Below are 11,618 nucleotides of genomic sequence, written 5' to 3'. Positions count from 1 at the left end.
GGATTCATGTCTGTTTTATTCACTGCTGTATCCCCACAGTGCTTAGAACAGTGTTTGGCACACAGAGGGCTCATTCAGCAATACTTATTAAATGAATGAATCATTCAAACATTGTGGTGCCTTCTCCTATACCAATCCATTTCTATAAACACCTTTTGGCAAATACTTACAGAATGCATTGAGGTATTCTAGAGAAAAAGATTACATCAGCACAAAATGTGCACTGTTATCATCAGGATTTTCTTCAACTAAAAAATAAAAAGTCTTTTACCCCCAAATTCATGTCCACATCAAAGAGAGAAACCCCAGGTTAATAAACTAGAGCTCTTTCTCTTTACTAAAATCAACTTTTGCCTTTGAAGACAGGTTTATTTATGTCTGATTTTTTTGATAATTAAAACAGAATCATCAACCCCTGTTATTCTCTGCTAGTTATTTGCATATAGCAATACACAATAATCTGATAAACTTTCTATGATGATGTGTTCGGAGCTTACAAAATAAATAAAGCCTTCAAAATAAATTCTTATTTGAGGGTACTTAAATCTGGCATGCTAAATATCATGTTTTGTAGCTTAAAGTTGTAACTAGGTATTGTTAGGCTTTTCGAAAGGAAAGAGGGCATTGTATTGTAGCATATTGTTGGAAGAACAAAAGGAGCATTTAGACATGATCTTTGCCCTCCTGGAATTTACACAATGAATGGTAGAAGCACAGTTATAAACACTCCAGCGCCTCCAACAATAACTGTTGACTTTTTATTTGCAATCAGAGAATCCTGGCAATGAACAACTAAGTTTTCCCTGGGTTTACGAGAACTGAACTGAAGTGGAAAATGTTATTTGCTTTAACGAAATAATTTCGTCTTGTGCAACAAAAAATTCTGTCAATCAAGCAAATAAAGGGAGAAAGGCTTATTTATAAAGTTTCTGGCTTCTGATTTCATTCCGTTGCTTCTCAGGCTCCAAGAGGAAAAAGAAATGAAGACTTCCTTGCTCTGTATTTTTCTAATTTTATGTAGTACCTCAGCCTGGGCGAAAGATAAACATTATTACATTGGAATTATTGAAACAACTTGGGACTATGCCTCTGACCATGGGGAAAAGAAACTTATTTCAGTTGACACGTAAGTCACTATTTTTTCTTGATTATAGACCAAATTTATAAATTATTGATTTAAAAAATAAAGCCAATAAGATGAAATATTTCTTTAATTTGTATATACAAAAACTGCAAAATATGGACTTGAAACATTAGACACTTTAATAAATCTCTAATTCCTGGGATTTTGTTTGTTTTTTGAGAGGCTGCCTTACTCCTTTCCACTTGGTATGAGGAACTGTGTGGGCTTCTTATTACCCCCTCTGGTTCTTACCACATCTCCCATCAGGGTTCAGTCTTTCTGTCTGTTTATGCAGAAGTTCTTTCATCTAAAGAATGACTGTATAAAATTTTATATTTCCTATACCGTTTACTGATTCCTAGTGGTAAAAATAAAAGGTTTTTTAATCCTTCAAAGAATCATTTATAGAAATCAAATACAATTTTAATATGATTTTGCCTAATACTCGTTGGGTGACTCTGGACTGTTAATTACATTCATCTTTCTCAGACTCAGCATCCTAACCTGTAAAATGAAGACAATGAGAATACTTCAGGGGGTTGTTTAAAGAGTGGGTGCACGTAGAGCTCTTCGTACAGTCCTTGGCACATAATACATGTGCAAAAAAATGTGAGATAGTTATTATAATGCCTCCTCAAAAAGTTCTATGTAAATTAAAGGTTTTCTTGTTTCAGTTGAAAGGTCCCTTATTTCCAGAAACATCCACCACATGAAAAACCAGGGGTATAGTTTTCCTTGAAGTTTTTTGTGATAGAAGTTTATCTATACAGAGGTCATCACTTTTAATAATGTTAGTTAAACATTTAACACCAAATTGAAATTTGTTATTCAAAACCATATTCACAACATTTAAAGATGTATTTTAGTGGTGAAAATATATTTTAAAGGTGATAAATGTATCTTAATAGTGATACTTAAAAATGTATGTTAATGGTGACAAATGAAACCAATGACCATTAACTGCTGAGATTGTATCTTTAAAAATTGGCTATAAAGTATGCCAAATTTCATAACATTGACTCTGTTGATGGGTATACACTATTCTCATTAATTTTATGTACATTTGAAATTCTTCAAAGCTGATAATAATACCTAATTGTTAAGTTATTAATTCAGTAATATGCAGTGAGGAAAGTTTCTGACCTAAAGATAACTAATTGTAAATAAAACTAGTATATCTAACAATTATTTTTTTAAGCCTGGTTTTGAGCTACTGTTCTCTTCTTAGGGACATGACATATTTTTATAGCTTCATAAGGATGATTATTTTGTATGCATTCAGCACTTTCCCTAGCTAAACATAATATAAATTATGCCTTTTTTAATAGGGAAACTAGACACATTTTTTAAAAGGTCAGACATATTAGGGGGAAAAAAGTACTGTCCTACTCCACGCCCTCACCCACCATCCTTCTGCCATTATTCATGGTCAAAAATCAAATAAAATCAGTTTTACTGGGCATCAACTAAATGCAAGACATTGCCCCAAGCACACTTTAGTAAAGTCTTCTCTAATTCTAGAAATTTAGAAGAGAAAAAGGTTTTGTTAAGAATTATTTTGCAGGGAGGGGAGAGAATTCCTTTATTTTTAAATACTCTAAGGATTTTCCTGGCAGTCCAGTGGTTAAGATTGGAAACCCTCCTGCTTCCAATGCAGGGGGCATGGGTTCAATCCCTGGTTGGGGAACTAAGATCCCACATGCTGCACAGCACAATCAAAAAAAAAAAAAGATTAAATACTCTAATGTCCTGCGTGTGCTGGAGAGGTTATACAGCATTGGCTTGATCATCTTCTTTTGCTTCAGCAACAGCCTAGAGTTGTGCAAACTCTAGATGACAATGCTCACTCTGTCTGTGAAATTTTTAATACATCTAAACAGCAAATATTGAATAAGCCTTTAGCAATTTTGCCAGTACTATGCTAACCTTTTTGTATAGATGAGCTTAGATAGCATAGTATAGCATAGTATAGATGAGTTTAGATAGCATAGTATAGATGAGTTTTGCTTCCTCTTTGTCTCAGATTTGCAGAATGTCCAGCTGTTTAATCCATTCAGCCTTCTATAACAAAATACACCAGACTGGGTAGCTAATCAACAACAGAAATTAATTTCTCACAGTTCAAGAGGTTGAGAAGTCCAAGGTGCCAATATGGTCATCGCTCTTCCGAGTTCATAGCCTTTTTACTGTGTCCTCACTTGGTGGAAGGGACTAAGGATCTCTTTGGAGCCTCTTTTATAAGGCATCTACCCTGTTCATGAGAGCTCCTCCCTCATGACCTAAGCACATCCAAAGGCCTCACCTCCTAATACAATCACATTAGGGATTAGGATTTCAACATATGAATTGGTGGGGGGTAGGACATAAATATGGCAAAGACTGATATGATATCACCAGGCATGATTACTGACACTCAGTTGTGTGAAGGCTAAAAAGGAGTGGAGATAAATAGGCTGAGAAACAGGTTGAAAGAGTGCAAGATAGTTGTTAGGCAGAGAATTAGGTTTAAGCTGATGTTGACCTTGAAGGTCTGGAACAATGAAGACGAAAGTATGTATTGAGATGGCAGAAACTCCATCTGTTTCATGCACTAGTGATCACTAGTACCTAGAACATAGGACACACTAAATAAATATAATTTTGAGTAAATGAAAGTGAATGAATAAAAGTATATAGGAAGCTAGACAAAATTATAGGCTGTGTTGTAAAAATTTTCCCTTGCTCCTAGTATGGACAGATTCACACCATAAATAAATAAATGAAATAAATCAGAAGATACAACGAAATAAGAAAAGTCAGTTTATGGAGTTATATGTGGGATAGTGGAACTGAAAACATTGGCAGATATAAAAGAGAAAATGTATGGATGTCTTTTAACTAGGAAAATAGAGTTTACTTTTTTTTGTCATATCAGTAATATTTATTTCTAATGGGGTGAGGTAGAAAGTAATTTCCTTATGCTCAGCACTGTCATTTACTTAGGTCTGTGCCTTATCTGTCATTTCAACAAATCAATAAGTAAAGGTCTATAAAATATAGTTCCTGCTCCTAAGTTATTTGTACTTAAATGAGAATAAAAGACATACAAATGCAATACAAATTAGCAAATGCAATACTTTGTTCTGGGCCCATGGTAGACACTAATTAAATATGTGTTGGCTACATAGTAGCAATAAGTAGCAATACTCCTCTTATCTTCAGGTTACTTTTTTTCCTGGTGACATATAGGATGCTAGAAATAAGTGGAAAAAATCCTTAAACACAAGAAGAGCCATCACAAAACCCTTTTACACTAACTTCATAGGCTCTCACTCAGGCTTGGTGACTTAATTAACAAACAGTTCTTACAAACATTGTTACCAACTTTCCAGCCCACTGTAGGTTTGAGAAATAAATCAGAAATATTATAGTGAAGATGTCATCATAAGCAGACCCAATGACCAGAAGAAATGATAGCTCAAATTTTACCCGAAGAAATAGAGAACAAACCAAGAACATTCCACACTATGGTATAATCATAAGTATTATAATATTGAGTGATCAGGATACCATAAATATACAATAAATGTTAATGTTTACTATCATTATCAGAAAAGAAGTTGATTTTTTTCCCAGTACACCCTGTTTAAGAAAACAAGGAAGCAAACAAAACATTTTTAAAGAAAAAACTTGCACCGAAGCCATTCATTTTACCCCTTCAAAAGTGGTCTTAAAATTTAAAATAATTCTTAAAGAGGTATAATTATGAGCTAAAGTTATCTGGAAAAGTCACTTACGATGACTCATATTCCAAGGTTGCCAAATAAAAAATAGTAAGCAAAATCTAGTGTGGTATAAACACTTCATATAGGACAGCCTGTGTGCAGGAACTAATGAAGTAACTACACCATTTTATACCTTTCAGGCTCTACAATTTATTATCACAGCTGCTATTTTCCCCAAGAACATATCCAAAAGAGGGCTGACACCTAGGTACCATTTTCATGCTGTGTTAATGAAGCCAGGCCAGTGAGAACCTATAATTCACTTGAATTTGTGCTATGCATACCCAGGTTAAGTCTTTGCCTGCCAGTTAATTTTTGACTGTTTTCTTTGTGATTCCTGTGTGTAGTAGGCAGAATTTTTTTAATGACCCGCAAAGATATCCTACCCTAAAACTCCAGAACCCATGAATATGATAAGATATCACTCCCACGATTTATGTTATATTCAGTGATACAGTTGACTTTAAACTAAGGACATGATCTGGGTGGGTCTAGTCCAAAGCAGAGAATTCTCTAGTAGAAGAAAAGGAAGTCAGAGAGATTCAAAGAGGTTTGAGGGGGATTCAATAAACTGTTGCTGACTTGAAGATGGAAGAAGCCACTGGGAAGGAATATGGGTGGTCTTAAAGAACTGGGAGAGGTCCTCATCTGGTAGTTAGCAAGGAAGCAGGAATTTCAGTCCTACAACCATAATGAACTCAATTCTGCCAATAACCTGAGTGAGATTGGCAGTAGACTTCTCCACAGATCCTCCAGACAAGTACTCAGCCCAGCCAACATCTTGATGCCAGCTGTGATAACCTGAGCAGAGAACCCAGTCATGCCATGCCAGACTTCTGATCCGAGGAACTGTGAAATAATAAATAGGTGCTGTTTTAAGCTGCTTTATGATCATTTGTTACACAGCAAGAGAAAACTAATATACTGTGTCTCAATTAATGAAGCTAAGAATCCAGAAACTTTTCACGTGTATTACCCACATTTTAGTAACCATGGCTAAACATAAACCAAGGCCCCCTTGAGTGCACTCTGAATTTATGGATGGGAGTAGCATTATTATTATCTTACTAAGGCAGTGTAAAAAATGTTTTAATTCCTCTACCATTAAAAACTCACTTCTTGGTCTGAATCTACCAGAAATTAGAGGAATTGCTATAGGATTATAGGAATTGGGGGCGCTAAAAAGGAAGGATGTGTTTACTGAGAGGGGGACATATCTATTGTAATGAATAGAAGAGAACATGTTACAGTTGCCAACAGAAAGAACTATGATTAATGTGAATTACTTGTTTGGGTCAAAGAACAACCATAATAGATTTTTTTTTGACTGGATATCTGACTGGCAAACTTCCTGCAAGCTTCCAGTAACTGACGCTTTGTCCCCAAAGCCAAGCTCTTAAAGTTAAATAGACATTCCCTAATGACAGTTTGATGTTTCTTTGGAGACAGAGCATAAGCAAACAGGCCTCCCCCAAGCTATCACATGATGTGAAATATTTCCCAATTTGGTTAAGATTTAATTTTGTTTCAGAAAAAAAGACAAGATGGGAAACACATTTTGCATATTGCTATGTGTATAAAAGGAATTCCAAATGTTAAAAATACTGGGTAGATTATAATTTCAGATCAATTATTTTTTTAAGTAATTTTCACACCCCTCCCCCAAAAATCTTTGTATACAAAAAAACGAATCCCAAAACTTAGACAATGCTCCTCCTATTTCAGGAAATGATTAATACAGGAGAATTTCAATATAATGAAAGCATTTTGACAAAGTCTGCTACCGTTTATTGAAAAGGGATGTGACATGTTTCTTAATGCTTTAGAGGCACATTTAGGAAATATAAATACACACTATAAATGAAGTCTTAAGAATTTGAGGGCTATTTTAAAACTCTGGCTTTACAACTGACAAAGGATTAATCTCCAAAATTTACAAGCAGCTCATGCAGCTCAATAACAAAAAAACAAACAACCCCATCCAAAAATGGGCAGAAGACCTAAACAGACATTTCTCCAAAGAAGATATACAGAATGCCAACAAACACATGAAAGAATGCTCAACCTCATTAATCATTAGAGAAATGCAAATCAAAACTACAATGAGATATCATCTCACACCAGTCAGAATGGCCATCATCAAAAAATCTAGAAACAATAAATGCTGGAGAGGGTGTGGAGAAAAGGGGACACTCTTGCACTGCTGGTGGGAATGTGAATTGGTTCAGCCACTATGGAGAACAGTATGGAGGTTCCTTAAAAAACTACAAATAGAATTACCATATGACCCAGCAATCCCACTACTGGGCATATACCCTGAGAAAACCAAAATTCAAAAGGAGTCATGTACCAAAATGTTCATTGCAGCTCTATTTACAATAGCCCGGAGATGGAAAGAACCTAAGCGCCCATCATCGGACGAATGGATAAAGAAGATGTGGCACATATACACAATGGAATATTACTCAGCCTTAAAAAGAAATGAAATTGAGATATTTGTAATGAGATGGATAGACCTAGAGTCTGTCATACAGAGTGAAGTAAGTCAGAAAGACAAAGACAGATACCGTATGCTAACACATATATATGGAATTTGAGGGGAAAAAATGTCATGAAGAACCTAGGGATAAGACAGGAATGGAGGCGCAGACCTACTGGAGAGCGGACTTGGGGATATGGGGAGGGGGAAGGGTGAGTTTTGACAGGGCGAGAGAGAGTCATGGACATATACACACTAACAAACGTGGTGGGGTGGATAGCTGGGGGGAAGCAGCCGCAAGGCACAGGGATATTAGCTCGGGGCTTTGGGACAGCCTGGAGGGGTGGGAGGGGGAGAGTGGGAGGGAGGGAGATGCAGGAGGGAAGACACATGGGAGCACATGTATATGTATAGCTGATTCACTTTGTTATAAATCAGAAACTAACACACCATTGTAAAGCAATTATACCCCAATAAAGATGTTAAAAAAAAAAAAAAAAAAAAAAAAACTCTGGCTTTATTTAAGATATGGATCAACAGAGCATGGTAGAACACAGACTAGAATCTCTATTTAAATATCATTGGGACCAATCCCCTAGCAATAAGAGTGTGTACAGACACTGGAGAAAATTTACCTCGAGGCTTAGACGGACCTGTGTGAGACTGAGTTGTCCAGGTTCCTCTGGTGTGACCCAAGAGTAATTCCATCCTTGCACCGTAAGCTTTGCAGCTGCCGCTGCGTGCCTGACTGAACTGCCCTCTTCCTGACCTCCTCTCAGCAGTGTGGACTGGAGGAATCTGCCTTTAATCTCAGTGGCCTTCAGTGCCTCAGAATTTTCCTGTTGGTAAAACATCTATTTATTAAGAATACTCCTGTCCGTGCTAATGCTGCTGTTTCCAGGGAAGAATGTTTTCCCATGTATTTTGATGTCCTCGAAGTCTCTCAGAGCCTTTCTTAATTTTTTTCTGTTTGGTTCTAACAAAATGGAAACTGCAATAAACAATTAGAAAATGAAAACAAATATGAGAAATAAAGGCTTAAGAATGGATTTGCCATCCTGGGTACAAAAAAAGTCACTTCTTTATTTTTCTAACTTCCAGCTTGGCCCTTCTCCCACCATGATAGGGGAAGGGAACCCCATCTCATTCATCTTTCAGTGAACAAGTTGAGAATCCTGGGGTTTAAACAATCCAGGATTTAAAAAATTGGGGTCCCTAGTGTGACAACTATGAGATGCTCATTGTTGAAACCCCCTGGTCAGTTCAGAACACGGGGGCTCTACTGTCTCCAAAGCCTGTTCCCAATGCCCAAACGCAGCCACCAGGACCACTGCCAAGCGGCCCTGCTCACTGGTCCCAGCACTCAGGCTCAATCTGGTGCCTCCATGCTGCCATGCCAGCAGACGTTTGACCACGACCAGGGTATGGCCTGGAAACAGAACCTGCCACCTTTCTGTCTCATGTCCTCCAGGAATCCCACTGCCTATGGGACTGGGCCACTTTCTTCCCCTTCCCCTTGCAGCCTCCCCTACTCAGGTTGCCCATGAATGCAGAGCGACATCAGAACACACAGGGGTATTTGTTAGCAAATGCAGATGCCTGACCCTCACACCAACAGCACAGAAGCAGAATCAGTGGGGCTGGGGCCTAGGAGCTTGTATTTTATCAAGGTCCTCAGTAGATTCCTGTGCACATGAAAACTTAAGAAACATTAGGCCTGAGCCCTAGATTTTTAAAAAAACAGATCTTTAAACTTGGACCTTGCAACAGAGAAAGTCCAGAGCTCCCAGACAAGCCCTGCCCTCATCTTGAAGAGAGAATGGAAAAGTACCCCTCACTCTTTCTGATGAGCTTCCTGCTAAGGAAACAAGACTAAGTTTATTTCTCCTCAGTCACGTTATCTGGCCTCATATGGGTTGAATGGAAAATGGTAAGGTGTCAAAGGTCACGGAGATCAAAGTACGCAAAACGCAGGCGCGCGCGCACACACACGAACAAACACAAACCCCAGACCATCAGCTGGGGTTAGCAGTTTTTATTCTAGTGGAGGAAACCTCGGTTGTAGAAGGGCTTGCCAAAGCCCAGGTTTTAAGTGGGTTCCCCTGAATGGCTAGATGGCATTGCCCACAAATAGATCCCACTGAACTCTCTGGGCTTGCATTAAGGACAATAACTTAAGAATCAGTTCAAAAGTTTGAATGTCAAACTTGCTTTCTTTTCTTTTCTTTTTTTTCCTGGGTACTATTCAATTTGCTGATATTTTTAGGAAAGTTTTAAGCAACTATTAATCAGCCACTAACCTGAATATAAACAGTCAACGTTCAAGTATTTTTGCTAGCAAGGGATTAAAAAACCACAGGGGTAATTCAAATGCAAAGATAAGTTTAAGACCCACACACATTGATGATCAATTCCAACTTTGATTTAGTTTTTCTAAAAGAAATTAGAAAGATGGAATTACTTTAGCATTATTAGTTTTACTTTAGGAAAAAAATATGCACTCACTTTCACATCTCACATATCCAGATTGAATGCTTATAAACTCAGATTTTTCCAGTGGTTGAAAGAGGTATGCCATAAGTGAGAAATGCCTTCATTAACTGCTTTATTTTAATATTTCACTTTAATTTTGTATTCTATCCCACAATGCCTCTGTGTTTTACCATGAAAATCTTACAGGAAATACTCTGGTAAGATGCATTACATTTTTATGGCGCATCCACGCATGGTGGTCTGCCATATAGCTGATGTGTGACACCTCACATAATTAAAATAACAGGGCTAAATGCCAGCTCTCCTCTTCATTTTTTGGAGGCATCCCTACAACAACTGGCAAACATTTAATGTGATATGGTCATTCATTTCTCTTTCATCATAATGTTATCCCCAGAAGTGATGGCTTCTAATAGAGTTGTCTTCTTTTCCTTTGCAGGGAACATTCCAATATCTATCTTCAAAATGGCTCCAATAGAATTGGAAAAGTCTACAAGAAGGCCGTGTATCTTCAGTACACAGATGAAACCTTTGGGACGATTATAGAGAAACCTGTCTGGCTGGGGTTTTTAGGCCCTATTATCAAAGCTGAAACTGGAGATAGAGTTTATGTACATTTAAAAAACTTTGCCTCTAGGCCTTATACTTTTCATGCACATGGAATGACTTACTATAAGGAACATGAGGGTAAGTTCAGCTCATATGCTAGCTGGAATTTCCTCTTCCTTTTCAGTAGGAACGCTTTTTTTTTTTTTTTTTTTTTAGCTTTTATTGGTAAAATGCATGCATTATTTAGAGATAGCCATCACTTTTATTAACACTTCTTTGTGTTAATTTTTTTTTTTTTTTTTTTGCGATACGCGGGCCTCTCGCTGTTGTGGCCCCTCCCGTTGCAGAGCACAGGCTCCGGACGCGCAGGCTCAGTGGCCATGGCTCACGGGCCCAGCCGCTCTGCGGCATGTGGGATCTTCCCGAACCAGGGAACGAACCTGTGTCCCCTGCATCGGCAGGCGGACTCTCAACCACTGCGCCACCAGGGAAGCCCTAATTTTTTTTTTTTAAACATCGTTATTGGGGTATAATTGCTTTACAATGGTGTATTAGTTCCTGCTTTATAACAAAGTGAATCAGTTATACATATACATATGTTTCCATATGTCTTCCCTCTTGCGTCTCCCTCCCTCCCACTCTCCCTATCCCACCCCTCCAGGCTGTCACAAAGCACCGAGCTAATATCCCTGTGCCTTGCGGCTGCTTCCCCCTAGCTATCTATCTTACTACGTTTGTTAGTGTGTATATGTCCATGACTCTCTCTCGCCCTGTCAAAGCTCACCCTTCCTCCTCCCCATATCCTCAAGTCCGTTCTCCAGTAGGTCTGCGTCTTTATTCCTGTCTTACCCCTAGGTTCGTCATGACATTTTTTTTTCCTTAAATTCCATATATATGTGTTAGCATACGGTATTTGTCTTTTTCTTTCTGACTTACTTCACTCTGTATGACAGACTCTAGGTCTATCCATCTCATTACAAATAGCTCAATTTCATTTCTTTTTAAGGCTGAGTAATATTCCATTGTGTATATGTGCCACATCTTCTTTATCCATTCATCCGATGATGGGCGCTTAGGTTGTTTCCATCTCCGGGCTATTGTAAATAGAGCTGCAATGAACATTTTGGTACATGACTCTTTTTGAATTTTGGTTTTCTCAGGGTATATGCCCAGTAGTGGGATTGCTGGGTCATATGGTAATTCTATTTGT

General features: G+C 37.9%; 1 protein-coding gene across 1 annotated transcript in view; it reads left to right on the top strand.

Annotated features, from left to right (window-relative positions):
• Positions 1-956: 956 nt before the first annotated feature.
• Positions 957-11,618, top strand: part of CP (ceruloplasmin) — a 62,872-nt gene continuing 52,210 nt past the window's right edge. Inside the window, exons 1-2 of the mRNA XM_065875802.1 lie at positions 957-1,126; positions 10,299-10,546. Of these exons, the coding sequence (XP_065731874.1) occupies positions 981-1,126; positions 10,299-10,546 (394 nt within the window). The 5' untranslated portion in view covers positions 957-980. The remainder of the gene's footprint in view (positions 1,127-10,298; positions 10,547-11,618) is intronic.

This window comes from Phocoena phocoena, chromosome 4 (assembly GCF_963924675.1).
Source record: "Phocoena phocoena chromosome 4, mPhoPho1.1, whole genome shotgun sequence".
Classification (NCBI taxonomy): Eukaryota; Metazoa; Chordata; class Mammalia; order Artiodactyla; family Phocoenidae; genus Phocoena; species Phocoena phocoena.
This window is presented reverse-complemented; position numbering and strand designations above follow the sequence as displayed.